General features: G+C 40.5%; 1 protein-coding gene across 1 annotated transcript; it reads right to left on the bottom strand.

Annotated features, from left to right (window-relative positions):
- Positions 1-313: 313 nt before the first annotated feature.
- ABCB11 (ATP-binding cassette, sub-family B (MDR/TAP), member 11) lies at positions 314-8,792 on the bottom strand (the record flags this gene model as incomplete). The annotated part of the gene is made up of 7 exons (XM_010086263.1): positions 8,784-8,792; positions 7,913-8,154; positions 6,149-6,236; positions 5,112-5,245; positions 3,107-3,278; positions 1,252-1,376; positions 314-488 (listed from the first exon to the last, which is right to left on the bottom strand). Coding segments are annotated over exons 1-7 (945 nt in total), but the record flags the coding sequence as incomplete, so codon positions are not given.
- Positions 8,793-18,665: the final 9,873 nt, after the last annotated feature.

The raw sequence follows: 18,665 nt of genomic DNA, 5'->3' as shown, positions 1-18,665 counted from the left end.
AGTGGGGTTTTTCGTCACAAAGTTCTTCAGAGAAGCCATGCCTCTGCCATTGTGCAGCAGTCTCTCAAACAAAAGCATTATTCTGATCGCAGTAGGCAGCATTTCAAATCTTTAAAATAAACATGGCTTTTTTTTATTGTTATCTGATTGTGTCATATAGATTTACGTATATACAGAGTAACGATCTTTAAAAGGCAGATATAGTGTTTGTTACCATTGAGGTACCAGATATCAGAATATTACAAATATGTGTTCCAGAATTGTTTTAAGAAACAGTCTTTTAAGAAGAGTTGCATCAAGGTAAAATGGATACCTGCAGAAGAGTGCCAGGTGAATACTCTTCTTCTTCAAGGACAAGTTTAGAGCCATACCAAAAGGCTAACGCGTAACATAGGAAAATTACAAGCCACATGTAACCAGTGAATAATCCCATTATTATTCCTTTTCGAATTCCCCAGTGCTGAGCAAACACCAGATTCTTATCATATCTGTAGAAAGAGAGAACAATAAAAGGGGATGAAATGAATTTGATAGAAAATTCAAAACAAGCAAAGACCAACAAAATGAGGTGTCTTCAATGACTGGCTGTGCTACAGGTTAACAGGGTCCACATAAGGTTGGTGCCTCTCACCCTGAAGTAAGAAACCACTGCTGAAACCAGCAATGCTCCCAGATCATGAAATCCTTGTATGTTCTACTGTAATAAGCACAAAAAATCCACACTCACTGCAGACACCCTGCCATAGGGTTTGGAGTTTTAGCAGAGTGACATGGGATTTGAGAATTTGGCCAACTATTCAGGGTGCTAGGTTCCTAGTGCCATGCTGCATTTTAAATTAATTTAAGATAAATTTGCAGCTTAACATCATCAAATCATCATGTCTTGCTGTAAGTCGTTCTCTTACTTAGCTTGAAAGTACCCAAAGTTTTCAGATGTGCTGCAAAAGTAATATAACAGACAATGTTAGGGGGAAGATTTGGTAAGTATGTTCCTACAAGTGGGAATGACTTGAAGACAATATTTCTGATGGTTTATTTCAGTGATTGACTGAATTATGAAACTGGTTCTGCATATGTAATGTTATTTGAAACCTAAATTTCTGTAAGATACATGCATATAATTCTCAAAGCTAACAGACGGCCATTGTTGTAGAATTTAGAGACTAATTGCCGTTGACTCTGAAGTGCATTACAGCATGACGCTGCTACAGGAAAAATAAATCAGAGACCTTACAATTTGTCCAAACAAACCTTTCCACTTCTTTCTTCTCCCCACCAAAAGCAGCCACTGTTCTGATGGATGAGAGCACTTCATCAGCCACAGCTCCAGCTTTTGCATAAGCCTTTAATTCTTGGCCTGTTAGTTTTGCCACAGCCTACAAAAGCATAAGAAGCATGGGTAACATCTGAACTGTAGGTGCAAAGACAGCAGTAAGCAGTGCTCAGTGCACTGTCTGCTCTGCATGAGGTCACCTCCTCCACCCCAAGCAGGCTTTTATTCAGCATGTTCTTCTGTCTTCTAGTATTAGGGCATATACCTCTGTTGCATATGTTCTGCAGAATAGTTATCCCTTTGGCCAACAGCTCTGCTCCAGGTAGCTGACAACACCTGCTTTCCCTCCTTCCCTCTCTCTGCTGCTAACTGGGCTTAAGCAGACGGCAGACTTGTCTGTTTGTGCATTGTGGGAGAAAGGAAGATCTTGATCAGCAAGAGCAGCCCTTTACCCACTGTGGCAGAGCCCAGCTTCAGGAATAAAAGGTAATGGTACTGATGGGGGAGGATGGAAACAGATGTTGCCCACCACTGTGCTTTGTTTCTTGGGCTGACAGCAAACAGGTCCCTACACAGCAGCTCAGAGCACACTGGATGCCAAAAGCTTACTTAGGCTCAAAAATGCTCAAATTAATGGAAGAAAATGTAGTCATGTACAACTCTACACAAAGACACCACATTGGCTTGGGAATGTAATATCACTAGAAATTGGCAAGTCTCATTATTTGCTTTCTCTCTTCAAATACCCTGCCCTAGACATCTATTAGCCACTTTTGGAGACAGGAAACCAGGCTAGATTGACACCTTGGGTCTGTTTTCTTTATGGTAAAAAACAAAGACTTGGGCTGGAAAAGCTCATAAGGAGGAAACACTTAACATTGGGTATGTGAAAGGAAAGAGATGGGAACAGAGAAATAAGAATAGAAAGGGGGAAAATTACAAACATAAAGGGGAGTGAGCTCAGACAGAAACTGCAAGTGAAGGAAAGAGTCATTTGGGGGTTTATATCATTCCCTGCCAGGATTCTGCTCTCCCACTTCACACTGAGTCATTATTCATGTAATCTACTTGCAGCCAGCACAAGGTGCTAAAGAAGAGCAGGAAGAGAATAAATTAGTCAGAGTTACATTAGAGGTTTGATTAGAAAAATGATAGCAAACTCTTTCCGATGTGGGAGAAGTGAGAGATCTAAAGGGCTGAATCCTACCAAAGAGCAGAATATGAGACAATGCAGAGGAGGAGCAGGAACTGCCCAGCCCTGCTGGGTGTGGGAGAGGAGGTGAGAGGGGAGAGGATCCCACAGTTTCCCTCTTCACTGTCCTTCCTCTGCACAGTGACAGGGAGTTTGTAGGGAGCAGGTGGAGGAGCAGAACGGGATCAACTGGGAAAGGACACAGCAGCTGCCAGGAGCAGGGACAGATTGACGTGAGTTTGAACAGTTGGTTTCAACTACTTTAAAGCTCCAAGACTTGATAATCTCTAAAAGCTTCTAATCTATGTAGAGAAAACAAGCCCCGTATCCAGTAACCATCTAAACCAGGTGTGTAGAAATAGAGAGAAGGTGTAGGCCAGGTTCTGATCTCAGCAACCGTAATATCCATCCACAGGACCTATCTTAGAAGCAGGACATATTATTCTGAGAATCAGAATAAATAAAGCAGGAGCAAAGCTTGCCCTCTCCCTCCCCCACCCCTGGTGCTGCCGTGACCATAATCTGCCACTCGTGACTTTTTAGGGGTGTAATAGCCTTCTCTTCCACCAATCCTCCCAGCTCTATGGGACAACCTTCCCTGCTTATCATACCTCAACACAAACCTCTCCCAATTCACTTACCAAGCCATAGACAGCCGCTCCAACCCCAAGCAGAGGGCTGACTGCAATGATAACCAAGGTCAGTTTCCAGCCACTGATAAATCCTAGTAGGAATCCACACACAAAGGTGGTTAAGCGCTGGATAAAAATTGCTACTTGGTCAGCAATAGCCTCATTAATTTTGTTAACATCACTAGAAAAAAAACAAACCAAAACAAACCGTAAGATTGCTGAGCATATCTTTCATTTGTGTTGCAGATCTTGGCCACATTTAGGTCAGTTGCTTTCCCTTCGAGAAGGGCCTTCCTCACCCCTGTTCTTTCCACCGTGACCCCTTCCAAAGACCCTGGGCTACAGTGAGAAAACCTGGTGCCTTTGAAATGGCAGGAGGCTTTTATGCATGAATACAGCAGAGAAGATCTTGTCTTTTCCCAGGAAAATTCATCCTGCCAGCAGACTCATTCACTAGCTGGTTCTTACTACTGTGCCCCTTCTGATTCAAAGAAGGGGGCAGAGACTTCACAGCTCGATGTCGCTATCTGATAATGGCAAAACAATGTAGCTGTACAGCATTTCTCCCAGCACGGGGCACTGAGAATGTACCATACCTCGTTGCTGAGGGGACAGAAAAAGGGAGGAGGGCTGTAACTCTCCTAGTTCCACCTTTCACCACCTCCTGGTTCCTCTCTACACCTTATCAGATAGTTTGCTCTCTGAATTAGAGGGTGAGTGGGAAAACTGAGGAGGGCTACTATATCACTGGAGGCAGTGGGAAAATATGATGGTTCTGTCACATGGGGGACAGTGGTGCAGCAGTTAACATCACTCGACCCCCTAAGCACCTGCAGAGTTCATTTGTTCTCTCTTATGCATTGCCAACACAGAAAAAATGTCTTAAAGCAAAACAGTCGTTATACATCTGCCACTCTCGGCTACTACCTCACCCTGAGATGAGAAGAACTGCAAACTCCTGGAATAAATAAGAGGAAGTGGCATTGAGGTTTGAAGTGCAAAGTTGTTAGCTCATTGATACACCAAGTAAAATTGCAGTCCTCTATTGAAAATATATGAGTGTTCAACTGAAGAACATGTTTATATTTCTTCTGGAGGATGTTTTTCACAGCCAGGAAGTTTTTTGTAGGCACAGGACAATGTTGTTAAAAAAACCAGGGAACTGACAAATAGATGCTCAGTTCCTATTCTTTGCCAGAGAAATTCTTCACAATGACTTACACTTGGCATTTATGCTTCATAAAAAGAACACCACAGAAAGTCATAGATAACACCGGGCAGTGAGTAAAGGCAAATAAAATCCCCTTCAACTGCAGAAAGATCTTTTGCAGATGTGACTGCTATTATGCAGGCACGACTGAGAACAGGGAGCCATCTAGAGTTGGCGTATTCACCTCGCAGCTGCCTTCAGCCTGTAAACAGGAACCAGTAAGAAAAGGAGCAAGCCTTGAACTCCGCTTTTCTCAGGGCTAAATGTTTACCCAGGATAAGAAGTTTTCTGCGTCTACCTTGGGTCCCTTTCTAAAGGTAGGTGCTCGTACCTTTAGCAGAAGATAAAGCAAGGCTCACTCTTTTCTTTTAAAAGCCAACAGGAGCAAAGTATGCCCCTAAGGTAATTTTCCATTCTGGGAAGTAAGAGAGGGTTCAAACCCACATCTCCAGCCTCAGGGGAGTGTGCACTGGCAGCCAAATTACATATCACTCTGGAAGGATTGGGCACAGGAGGAGAAGGGAAGGATAGGACAAGCTGGCAAAAAAACCCCACCACAAACCCCAAAAAAAACCCCACATTTACTGACAGAAAAGGCACAAAAAGGAAATAATTGTGGCTTAGCAGTTATGGCATTCAGTTTGAATATGGAGGAGATAATCAGCCTGATTCCTGCTCCCAGGAACACAGCAGTATTTTATATTAGAATGTGTTTGTCAAATGCCTAGCTATGGGCACTTTTTTGTGTTTGGAAGGAAGTGCAAAATGTTCTTTGTAGCATATGGTTTTTTCTAGATTACTTACTCAGAAATTCGAGTGTTCAGTTCTCCTACAGATGTACAGTCAAACCAGCCTATATCCATTCGCATTACTTTCCTGAAATAAGCTTTCCTGATTTTCTGTATCTGACGAGCTGCGGCTGTAACCCAAAAGCAGATCTGGAAAGAGCATAGTGGCTGATAAATTGCATTAAAAGGTCTTTCTACTCCCAAAGAATGGGAAAGAGCAATTTGGCTATTGATAAATTTACAAATATATTCTAGCTACACAGAGGCAATAGTTGTTTTACTCCCTTGATCATGAAATAACCCAAAAATTTTATAAAGATCAAGCATTTGTCTTAGTTCTGATAGGCTGAAAGGAGACACAAGGTAAATTACTTGTGCTGTGACATGAATGTCATATGGACAAAAAATTTTCCATCTACAGCTGTAAGTAGTATAGGGACGGCAGCCATCCTACCTCAGCAAAACTCTGGGATAGTTTTCAACAAGGAAAATGACAAGTGATTTTTGCAATTATAGAAGTATTCAAAAGCAGTGGGCCCGTTAGCAGATTATGCAGGAATCATCCAAGCTTGTGGCTCATCTCAGTCATAAGGACTGAACCATTACTACAGAGTATGTAGGGTGTGATTCTTCTGCAACACTAGTTTTACACTAGTATTACTCTGTAATATCTCTGTAATAGAAACAGAGGGCTCAACGCAGTTGAGATGCCTACTGGGAATCTGTGTGCCCTTCAGCTGTTGTTTTGGGAGGGCATGTGGATTCCATAGTAACCACACTTGAGCAATTATTTCCTGTGGTGTGAAAGGAGCAGTATGCATTCATCTCACTGGCTAAAATGTATCCATGGAGGAAGGTATGCATGCGGGAACCCTGGGAGGTCTGAGATTGCCAGAGATAGCCTATTTCAGCTGATATTCAGAATGAGAACTGAAAGTGTCTGCTCTGCACAAATGGGCAGCTGACTAAGCAGTTAAAAGAAACATAATTATTATAAACTTAATTATTTAGTGATTTAAACTTTGAAATCAAAATAGGGAATGAAATACTGACTTGGAGGTATCCTAACACAAGTACAGCACAACCAATTCCTGCATAGTAACTTGCAAACTTGGTCATTTCTTGTTCAATGTCCAGCAGCCTGAAAAAAAAAAAAAAAAAAAAAAAAAAAAAAAAAAAAAAAGAAAACAAAAAAGACATCAGCAATACTGTTCTAAGTTTCTCACAGATTTCTAATCTGGTGTTTCTTCAAGTTAGAGTCACATCAGCTGGCAAGTCAGCTTGTTTTGCTAACAGAGGCATTGTTCCCCAATGTTGAGGCTATCACTAGCAGTGGCTGGTTTGCTTGCTCTGCCTGTTACACAGGGACAGGGTGCTGGCAGGTACCAGGAAATGCTCTGCTTTCCTGGAGCAGCCCCCGCAGACTCTGAGAAACCCCACCAGACTGCATGCTCCGAAACAGCACAGGTGAAAGGGTGTCTCAGGGAAGAGATGCCCAACAAGTTTTCTTCAGATGTTGAATGCACTTGCTTTGTGCCATTATGCCAACTAATAACACTCAGGTTTAAACAGTTTTACAGAGAGATATGAGGGCTGCTAAAGTCAATTCAAGTATTACTTTGTACCGTAAGCTTGCTAATCTGAAATGATAATTTCTTTTAGCTCAAGTAGGAGTATTAAATTACTCCTAATATCAGTGAAGGGCATTGAGTTGCTGCTGTTACATTTAGATTACTTTGAAATAGGCATTTCAGGTTGTTATTGGTTATGCTTTTAGACAACTTGTTTAAAACATCATGCAGACAGCAAATTTTATTCTCTTTACCCAGAATTTGGTACACTGAAATTTTAAGGCAGAAGGGAACACTATGCACCTGACCTAATCTCTTGCAAAAAACAATCATGGAAACAACTCAGGTGCCTTACACAGATATCTAGTACCCTTTTTAATGCTTTAATGTATTCTGCCTGGTACGTAGTTTCTGCTTCAGAGGAACAGAGGTCTGTAGCAAATCCCATATTCTATCTGCTAGCCCCATCCCAGAGGGCTGGCTTGTACAGCCTGGAGCAAATAATTTGGCCCCAGTCACCTACATCTAGGAATGTGAATCACTTCCCACGTGCTCTGAATTTCAGAGAGCTTTAGACATGTAACTTTTAATTCTAATTAAATATCTAATTAAATGTCACTCAGATTAGAAAACTCTTGGAATGATGCACTGAAAAATGAACCTTAGGAGAGGTTACAGGTTCAAATTTGGCTTTGACAGATACCTGTATCTGAATTAATCATCCAGACTCTACTTATTATAGTTAATGGAAAGAAACAGACACTCTTGCAGGGCAGTTAATCTGACCAGCCTTAGACATCTCCCATAAGCTAAGATGAATTGCATTTTAGAAGTGTTCATTTATCTTCAACGACTAAGGTTTAGCTAACTTGCTCAGAAGTCACCAGGCACCTATAGTTACCTAATTCCTAACCAAAATGACCAGAAGTCATTAACTACAGTGTAAGAGAAAACAGACTAAGGAACGCAGATGGGTAGCAGATAGATCTGTTACCAGACCAATCATCATCAAAGAATATCCTTGCTGACATCAATAGCTGAAAGACCAAGACCCAAGCTGACCTTCTCTCCCTCCAGGCAATAAATCCAGCTCAGAAACAGGACCCTGTAACAAGAACCATGCCCCCTTGCTGCCTTATGGATAGAAAATTTAAAGTTTAAAGGCTGACCTGGACCTTCACTAGCAATACATTCTCTGACAAGCCATAATAACAAAGGAAAAGAAACAAATACATCTACTACTTACCCACATCTTATTGTGGTGTTCTTTTCATTCTGATGAATAGTACCATTAATCCACACTATAGTGTTATTTACACATGTCTTGCCTGGGTCTTTCAGCTCTTGCATCTCAATGTCATATTCAATAAATGTGTCTGCCATTGCACCAAGCACAATCAACACTGCTGGCTGGGCTGCTCCATGAACAATAGCACAGAAACTACCAACAGCCATCATTAAAATTTCCATAGATGAAGAAAATCGAAACTAAAGAGACAGGAAAAAAACATGGTTTCTGCTGAGAGGCTGTATCATGCTGGTTGTATACTGATAAGTCATTAATCAGGTGAATCAGATACAAAATCATTCTTTTTCAATTTCAGATTTTTCTTCAATACAATCTCTCTCTCCAATCTAATCTAACTGCACCTATGATTACAGGCTCATAAATTATTATGAACCCCTTTTCAGCTGACAGCAGAATCTGACCATGTGAATGAATGGATTCTATTATTATCATATAACATTAATAGTGCAATATACTTTAATATTATCACCATTCCAAAAAGTAGCTAAAAGATTAAGAATAGTAATTATAAGTCATATATATGGTGTGCTTTACACATTTTCTGTGGGAATGGAGGGAGAGGAAAGGGAGGAAGAAGCCTTAGGGCATTATGCAGAGCCTCTGAACAGAGCTAGCCGGTTTCTCAAAAGTCTGGGGTGCTGTGGTAGAAAGCCAACAGAACATCTCAGAGCAAGTTCATATAGTTAATATTCTAAAATGCATTGGCTGAGCTGGGCAATTGTGCATTTTCACTTAACCTAGGAGAAATGTATAGAAATATGATATAGTATGCAGTACAAAAGGACTGAACCAAGTCCTATTACCTTACATTTGCCATGGACCAAGAGCATGCACACATGCAGCTGGTGACTCAGCTAAGATACAGCGATTTAAGTTACCTTTGTCAGATTGTGTGAAGTCTGATTCTCAGGTTGAAGTCATGCGGAAATATATAGATCAAACTGTCCATATAGAATATCAGTATCAGATGCTATGTATTTTGAAATAGGAGTGTGAAGAGGAATCATAGCCTGCTGAAGAACCTGTCCAGGTTCTCTAGATGCTATAATGTGTCTAAGAGAAGAAAGATTGGGAATTTGGAGCACATATGGAAAGAGGACATCAGGGCAGAGACAAAATAAAGGGAAAAACAAGTCTGTTAAGATAAAAGGTCTTTCTACAAAAAAACACTGGAAGAAAACTATAGCACTACCATTGTTTTGCAAACCTTGCTCAAAAGAGTTCTAGAAATTCCCTTGATTAAAAAAAAAATGCAGAAAATCAGAAAATGCACGGATATGTGATATCTAATCTCTCTGCACATCTGATGCAAACAAACTCTTTTTAGCAACTGCACTTTAGGAGTTAAACATCTGTGCAAAACAGGCTACAGAATTCAAACGACTTTGCTTGACAGATATAGCCCTCTGTGTTGACCCAACTAAGAGCTGAGCTACTTAGCCAGGTAGAGTACAAGCCACATGGATGTAACTGCACTAGCCCAGTACTGCAGTCAGGGCCATATTAGTTTGGACACATTACAGGATACATGCCTAGACTACGTGCAAAACAGAAGTAATAAGACCTCTTAACTGTATGCTGCTGGGTTGGACATCCCCCCACTACATTAATCTAGACAAACCCTGTGGGATTCCAAGACCCACCAAAGGCTAGACATACCATACAGTATTGTGCATTCACAAGTTTCCATAGTTACCAAATCTTCTAATACCCATGGAGTAATTACAAGGGAGCTAAATTATCTGACAAATATCACACAGCAAATCTTTGGAAGAAATAAGAATGAACCAATGCCACCTAGAACCCTGCTGTGCATCTTCACTCTTTTTCCCTTATCTACTTTTAGGTTCAATATAATGTGTTTAATAGACAATTACGATGCAAATATTGATAATCAATACCAAGCTGACAAAATGACAAAGGGTTCTATTAAATTCCCATTGACTTTAATGGCAGGATTTAATACCAAACGGTTTAATCTGTAAAACTTTGGTTTAGTCACAGCTATTCCCCAAAACAACTGTACAGATTATTGTCACTTATTCCACAGCACAATACACATAAAATATTTATAGCCATTGCTTTCATTACCAGCTGAAAGAAGCCAACACGAATACCATTTTCTTTTTTTTCTGATGACCTTCAAGAACAGAAAACATAAAATTATAAATGTGGGTTTTAGTACATATTTTGTTCTATAGGCAAAGATAGTACACAGAATTGAATTTAACTCACTTTTGGCTTTTCTTCTCTATAAAAGGTTCTTCGTATGTACAGAAATTCCTAGCAAAAAGGAGAAGATTTTACATTAATTCTTTTATACTCTTGGTTACTTCTCTGAAATAACATTTTATTTGAGACATTTTGCCCAGAATTTTAAGAGACAAGCTGTTTCTTTCGGCTTTCTTGTGAACCAATGATTTGATGGTTCTTTTAAATTTTAGACAGGGACTAGAACCAAGGTTAGTTTAAAATGATCTGAAGGTTTATGCTTTGTTTCATAAGCAGCTCCTCAAAACACTGTTGCTATAATGTAAATTGTGGGTCCTTTGAGGTCAGTTAGAGAAAATCCTACCATCCAAATTCTTGGCTAGTCCTTTCTCTAAGACAGAGAAAGGTCCTGTTCCCATTCCCTTTTATATTGCCTGTATGTTCGTATGTCCATAGTGGCAGCAGAGTCTCCCACTCTACCATACAAATTTTTTTTTTCAGTACTCACTTTATGTGTTGCTATTCTGTATGATCAGTTAAAATCTAAAGGACTAGTTGCACCATTATGGATGGGATCCATACTATAGCAAGTAATCATCTGCTGTGTACATTCAGTGATGAATGAGTAGGGATTTTGAATTTGGATTTTTTTTTAATTAAACAAATGAATTAAAGCTATATTTGTCATGAACAGTTTTCAGAAACCAGATCTAAGAAAGCCTGAAGGAAGCTTCATATGTGTAGTAGATAGGCCCATATGTGTGTTACATGTGAAAGTCCAACAGAACTTGGGTTTCAAGATATGTGCAAGGACCACGGTAGACCTTGAATACCGGGCTGGTGCTCTCTCTAAGATGGGCAACCTGACAAAGATGAAAATTAAGAGATGCTCTTGCTTCCTCATTCTAGGAGTAGTTCTCAGACTGTGTACATTGTGTCAGAAAGAGCTGGCACAAATTACAGCACCCATTAGGACGTCCAGTCTGCTACAGAGTTGTTCCAAGATCTAGGAAGAGGGAGGCTCTTAACCCCATTCAAATCTCAGATTATAGCTGAAGGTCAAGGTTTCTAGAACTCTTTTGGTCTACCTGTGTCAGTTCTATAAAATAAGGCAGTTCAAGTCCTAGAGAACAGCTTTTCATTAAATACCATATATTCTATAAATGTATCAGTTTGATTCAATGACTTTCACTTCTTTGAATATTCCCAGAAATATTGATTGTTGCATTTGCGTACTTGACTTACTCTGATTTCTTGAAGCTCTTACCTGTTAGGGAAAATAAATGCACAATCTAGTTAATAATTATCGTTAAAGTACATAATCCTCTGTAGATATGTGAAACATAAAACCTCGAACCCCATGGGACCTGACCATTCCTGAGTTATAAGCATCTTATTCCCACTGATACATCTAGCCAGAAACATGAACTGACATGGGCCCAAAAATTCCTTGTTAAGTTTATATCAACATGCCTGCTTTCTCTTGAAGAAGTAGTCTCAAGTTCTTAATACCCCAGATGACAAAATGGTTTTCACTAAATACACTGTTCAGGACATTTGCCAAAAGTCAACTCATTTTTATTGCAAGCTGTTTGCTACTGTTCAGCTAGTTCTCTTGGACACTGTCTCACCAAGGAATACTACTCTGTGGTAGTGGCAGTCCATTCATACTCCCTGAAAGGAGGAGCAGTAGCTCTTCACTCTTCCCTTCCAACAACTTAGAGACTGCAAATCCTGTGGAAGAGGGGCAGCTGTGTCCCTGGGGGTGAGATGAACTTGTCAAACTGAAGCCGGTTCTTGTGATACTCTCTAAGGAACCACAGCTTAGAGAAATGGAATTATGCTACAATATATAATTATGCTGTAGGGCAACTCCATAGTCCCCAGAACAGGTCTGAACTTAGCTCCCTTTCAAGAGATGCTGCTAGAGATGTCATACCTAAAGCACAGCTTGTGTTGGCAGGGGCCCCAAAGAAGCATCATCATAAGGGCTGATGTAGAAAATATTAGCTGTACATCACTTGAGGTGACAATGAATAAAGAGCTGGTTTTATGCAGACAGCATGGTTTGGATAATCTAAGGGGACTGGGCATATGCACCTTGCTTGTTTATGATGAACTTGGCAGCTCAGCGTCCGGTTCAGAACCATGGTATGCTTCTCAAGCAGTGCCTTCCTTTCGTCACATCTAGTGGCACAGCACTGAGCATGCACAGGCCTGTCTCACAGAGCAAACACAGGGGAACTTTGCATCACAATTCGCAGAGGGTGCAAAGAAGTCACTGCAACCCCAAATTTTGCCTTTATCATTTTCCTAGCCAAGGGAAGAAGCTTCTCCACTATCTCCAGGGCTTTGCATTTCCCAAGGCAATAATGTTAGAAGGAAGCAGTCTGAGTTTGGGACTGAGGGAACAGCTGATTACATCTCCTTTTGGGGGTTAATGACTCTACTGGTTTTATTCTGCTCTGTTTGTTACTTGGGGATAGTAAAACAAAAGATAAGGACATATGTGTATCCTGGGAATCCCAGAAATTTTACAGGAAGGTTCTAATTTGTGAAATTATTATTACAAAGAAACATTTGGTGTTAGGCAAGAGCCGGTTGTGAAGGAAGAATAAACATCTGTTTGCAGTTTTTTGAAGTTTGGCAGCTGATAACAGCTATAATGGTTTGAAGCCATTCCTAAAAGATTCTCTAGGGTTTACTGGAAAAGTTAAGGTTTAGAGAAAGCTTCCTCTGCAGGGTGGTAATGCAAAGTGTTTTGCAAAAAAAAAAAGCAACAACAACAACCAAAAAAAAAAAACCACCAGCCCAAAAACCAAGGATTTGGTTACTGGGAGGAAAATAGGAGGAACAAGAGAGTCTGGTGAAATAGCTTTCTGAATCATATCAGTTCAGAGAGCAAAATAAGCATTCTCCAAAGGTGAAGAAACCCTAATCTATGAACTTGAAGAGGGAAATTATTATATTGATGCTATTCAAGAGTGTGAGGAACTGTGGGCCAGCTCTTGTGGGCCAGCAGATTTTAAGTGGGAGGAGAATTTGGAATTACGTTACCTACGCTTAATTTGAAAGAAAAAAGCAGATGAGTCACAGTTCACACTGCTACAACTGAAAAAGTAGAAAAAGAGGACAGAACATTATTTTTATAGAAAAGAAAAGAATGGATGGAAGATGAAAGAATTAATTAACCCTAAAGAAAAAAGCTATAGTAATCTTCGAATGCTCAAAAATTTTTGAAAGAGGAATTAAGGCGTTTAAGAAAAAAATTTTACCATTTGAAAAAAGCACAGAATCAAGGAAAAGCTGAAGAACTTTGCCAAGAATCTGATTTTTTACTGGTATTGTGAGAACACAGTAAAAGTTAAGCCTGAGGAAATCTGGTATTTGATTCAAGTGATGAAAAAATTGTACTCAAAAGGCTCCCAACTAAAGCTGGCTCTTGACTACACCTACAGACATGGTGTTCAGGGGTTGATCCAGAGAGGGCTAATTCTTACTAGTATGTACAAAGGGTGGTTATTGAAACAAACCTCACTGGTGATTACAGAGCAGAAGTGACCAATCAGCAGAATGCCATTAAGGTTTTAAAGCAATGATGTTTGCTTTGGGAAAGGTGCTCTAGCAGTTCAACAAACTGTTCACTATATTAACTAGAAAATACAGTGCATTACCAAGGAAACTGAGAAACCAAGGCAAACTCACTTGATAGGCTAAAAAAATTACCCAACTGTGAAAAGATAGCCTTGGTCCCAATAGAAAGTCTTTTGCTAAAATCCCATAACAAGTAAAAACTACAAGGATGTAAGACAAACAAGCAGGCAAAATACAACCGCCCAAACCAGTTAGATAAATCTGAACAATCAGGGAGTTCTAAGTCACTGGCTGGAAGAGACAGTTTTCTGTCCCAGAAGGATATACCCCTTTACTTATTCACTCCCTTTTCTCGTCATTCCTCCCCCTGCCCACCAATATTAGAGCCCACAATGCCCCATGCATTGAAACTGACTTTACTCAGCAGCCTGAGTTTTAAAAACAAAACACAGCAGGGGAGGGATGAGATCTGTGCTGCTTCAGCGTGCAGATGGCTCCTCATGCCAGTAGTATGCAGAGCAGTGTGCTGGGGTAGCAATATTCGGGGGAGAGAGCAGACATTTGGAAAATGTTCACATTGGTTTCTTTCACAGTCACAGAGCTGAGGTTGCTGCTGCTGTGTTGCGGACTTTAAAATCAGCTGCAAAATCTAGCGTGCCAGCTTTGATTTTAAGACCACATTCAAGCTATTCAGAGAATAATTTCCTACACTGTCTTCTTACCAGCTGTAACAATAGATTGGAAGTTCGTAACAGAAATAGACCTTTGAATCTGTTGAACAGGAGATCATCTAGTTTAGGAGAATAATTCAAACATAATGAAAGAGATGTGATGAGAATGGTTAAAACCAAAAGAATTATCTGGCTAACACAGAGAGACAGAAGGTGGGAACGTAACACCTTCTGCACATGAAGCTCTTATTCAGTTTCTAATGCCAGAGCAAAAAAAGCACATGTACTAATGTGCACTAATGTGCACTAATGTACATTTCTAATGGAAGAGCTGCTTTTATGTTTGCAGATATCAGTCAACCTCTACAAGATAACCACAATCAAGGCTTAGTCCAAGCTCAGACTGAATATTCCAGATACATTCAAACTCTACTGTTATGCCCACAGTCCTATAAAAAACATCCTGTTACAGATAAAAATTGGACAGAAATCCCAAACCGAACCAATGAATGATACTACATTTGAAATAGAGGCTTAGCATCAACCAGCAACTACTAAGTTTTTAAAATAACAAGACACGACAGATCAAGTTATAGCTGGGACACTGTGCAAGTTATAGCTGGGACACTGTGCTGCTATGTAGCAGGGAGAAAGGCTTGAGGAGCACTCTTTTATTAAAAATCAGTCATAAGGTCTTGAAAAAGTTTGATTAATTTCTGAAATTTAATGATACACATAGTTATGTGAAGAATTTTGCTGAATGCACAAGTTTTAACAAAAAGTAGAGGTATGGTTCCCATGGAACGAAAGAGGCTGAGGCTGGACTGCCTTAAACTTGAGCTATTGTCTAGGTAGGAGAAAAAATATTCACTATAACTCAGTCTAGGATGCTTTGTTTTGATTTCTTCTTGTTCGTAAAAAATAGTTTCAAGAGAAAAGGACTGTCTGTCAACATGAGTCTTGAGTTTTCTGGAGGCAATCTGTCATAAAGTATTTCAAGTGAAATAAAACTGCACAGCCTTTGTCACTATCCAGCTTGATTGTTCTAACAATACGTCTGATGAATTAAAAGAAAAAAAAAGAGAACCCAAAATGAAAATGTGTCCCTCCTTCTCAATCTGTGTTTTGTTCAGAGCCCATCTGAAAGCACCTATTTTTGTGATGAAGCAGGTGAAATTGGGAGTGGATGCCACATTTGTAAATCCCAATACGGCCCATGTTTAGAACACATGCGTGGTCTGAAGCATTTCGTTAGGTCCTAGTTGAATATTTTTAATAGAAGCTTAAACAATTCCATGATTAGGCCACAGCTGTCAGGGAATTTGAAAATACAAAATGTATGTATACTTGGGAAATCTGATGATATCTGAGAGCTGGAATCCTTTTGTGAACCCTTTTTACTGTATGGGAGGAGCAAGTACAAATGTACATTGCATTGTATTGCAATTTATCTTCCAGTATGTGGTGCTGTTTTGCTTTCCTTTGTACCTTATATTCAGTATAAATAGTTAATGCCTCTCTCTTTGTCTCCTTTTCTCAAGTCTTATAAACAGAACTGAAAATACATAGCAATTTCTCTTCATTTTTCTCCTCCTTGACTCCTGCTGCATTTGGGTTGTCAAACTGGAAAAAATGCACATTGCAAAGGAAAAATGGAAGAGGAAAAGCTCTGATAAGGAGAAGGAATGCAGATCTTTGCACAGCAGTAGCTCATAAGAATTCTGCCTAATATGACTACAGATACATGTGTTTGTTGAAAGCAGCTCTAGAAACTATGGAAGACAGAACTTTTAAATTTTTTTCCCGGTGAAGGCCCTTTACTTATACACCAGAGTGCCCAGTATAAAAACCTAGGTCGATACCATGAACGTGTAGGCTGATAAGTAAAAATTGTCCCTGAATAGGAATTGTTATATGTAGTTTTTACAGAAAAGTTGTTTTGCAGGCAGCCGATCCATAACAGCAGTTACCACATAACTGTACATTTATTCCACAGACTATTTGCTTTTCATGCTGTAGACTATTTGCTCCACACAGAACACCCACCACCTATTTTACATGCTTTATAAAATCAGGAGCTGACTGAAAAAAAAAAAAAAGTGTTACACTTGCCATCCAGGTCAAAAGCATAGTTATCCTCTCCCAATCTCTTGATGCTACGCAGAACAACAGGGTCAGACATGATGATTAGTTTCTTTAGAAGTCCTAAAGTGTTGGGGGGAAAAAGAGAGAGTATCAGCATACGTTTGTCTTTGAACGTTATGACAATATTATGTTAAACTCAGCCTTACCTCAGTTTTGCCCTCATTATCCCAGGGCAATGCAACTGATTACAGCACAGGTTATAGCAGACTAGATGCCCTGGACACAGTGAAGCTACAGAGTAGAAAAACACCTCAGAGAAGCATATCCTACTCACCCCAATGTGCAAGGCCTTCGAAAGGCTTCAGTACCTCCTGCCTCAAGTGAGGGCTGCGCCACGGGCCTTTGCAGCCCTCTGCAAACAGCCCTGTCCCCATTAATAGCCATATTAAAATAAACTACTGCTTTTGTGCTGATGCACCTGCAGGTTTGCAACCTGGGATATTAATATGAGAGACCGGGCCTCAGTGATGAGGGAGCGCCAGGCAGGAGAGCCTGCCCCTGCCTTGTCCCATCCCAGCCAGCAGCAGCCAGCAGGACCATGACAAGGGGACAACTGGGGGACAAGAGGCGTGGCCAGTGGGGGGGATCCCAGGGCCACACTGACATCTGCATCATCACTGCCACCAGCTGCACTCCCAGCTGGGCTGAGTTACCTGCCAGACCTGCTCCTCTGGAGAGGCATAAACCTGACCGCTCACACTGATGTGCCAAGCAGATGTTGTACATGGGCAGAAGTAACGAGACAGAGTTAACACTTATTTGTTGTTAGCAGAACCCAAAAGCACTTTCATAAGGCAAAATCTGCCGGTAGTGCTGCTTTAGTCCAGGCAGACCGAGTATCCAAGACGGCAGCTGGGGAAAAGTGGTGCAGAAGCCCGCCCCGAAACATGCCCTTTCATAACCAGTCATCCACACGTTTGTTTAATGTAACGTATCCCAAAGCATAGTTACAATACCTTATTCCAGTCATTAAACAGCAACATTTTTATGTTTATACCACTTCTGTAAAAACCTCTCATAACCTCTCATGTTGAGCATATTACAACACATTCAGATTATCAAAGCTTTAACATATTTTACACAAATAATACAAGTCTTCTGTGTAAAAGACACAGTTCCACAGATTATTTGAGTTACACCACCTGACTTCCTAGGCAGCTGAGTTTTTACCCATTTAGTCCTCTAAAGCAACCACTTATTTTCTGCTAATAGTATTAAAATCACCGATGCCCTTCACATTGGCAGCAGCTGTGTGATTAGCCACAGGGCGCAGTTCCCTACAGGTGGGAAGCGCTGAGAAGAAGCTTTGCTGTGAAGTTACCAGAGGATGAAGGAAAGACACCCAATTCCTAGACTGAAATGGAGCAACATAATGGGAGCCAGTCCAGTGGTCCAGGGTGCATGTGTGACTTTTAATAAACTCACTTCCCATAAAATCCCAACCTTTCATTTTTGTTGCTTTTCCCTCCGAGCTGGCTTTCAGGAAGTGCTGACTCCCAACCAAACCCTTCTCTTTTTTATCCTCTTCTCCTGAATTTTATGTGCACATCTCTTGGCACATCACTGAATCATTGGTAAGTCAGGCTGGAAAGACCAAAGTCTCTTGATTAACTCTAAGCATCCAAGGCAAAGTTCAATTATTTGTGTTTCATTTTAACTGATGTTTATCAAAGATGCCTGGAGAACTCCCCAGGCAATTAGTGCTTCACTACCCTTATTGCTTAAGTATTTTTTTCCTAATATCTAATTCTGTCACCCTCACTGTAAAGAAGTTTTTTCTCATATTCAAGTGGAACCTCCTATGTTCCAGCTTGAACCCATTGCCCCTTGTCCTATCACTGGATGTCACAGAGAAGAGCCTGGCTCCATCCTCCTGACACTCACCCTTTACATATTTATAACCATTGATTAGGTCACCCCTCAGTCTCCTCTTTTCCAGGCTAAAGAGACCCAGCTCCCTCAGCCTTTCCTCATAAGGGAGATGCTCCATTCCCTTAATCATCTTTGTGGCTCTGCGCTGGACTCTCTCCAGCAGTTCCTTGTCCCTCTTGAACTGAGGGGCCCAGAAG

Source organism: Pterocles gutturalis, unplaced genomic scaffold (genome assembly GCF_000699245.1).
Source record: "Pterocles gutturalis isolate BGI_N339 unplaced genomic scaffold, ASM69924v1 scaffold6981, whole genome shotgun sequence".
Taxonomy (NCBI): Eukaryota; Metazoa; Chordata; class Aves; order Pterocliformes; family Pteroclidae; genus Pterocles; species Pterocles gutturalis.
Note: the sequence above shows the minus strand (reverse complement) of the source record. Positions and strands in the feature narration are given on the sequence as shown.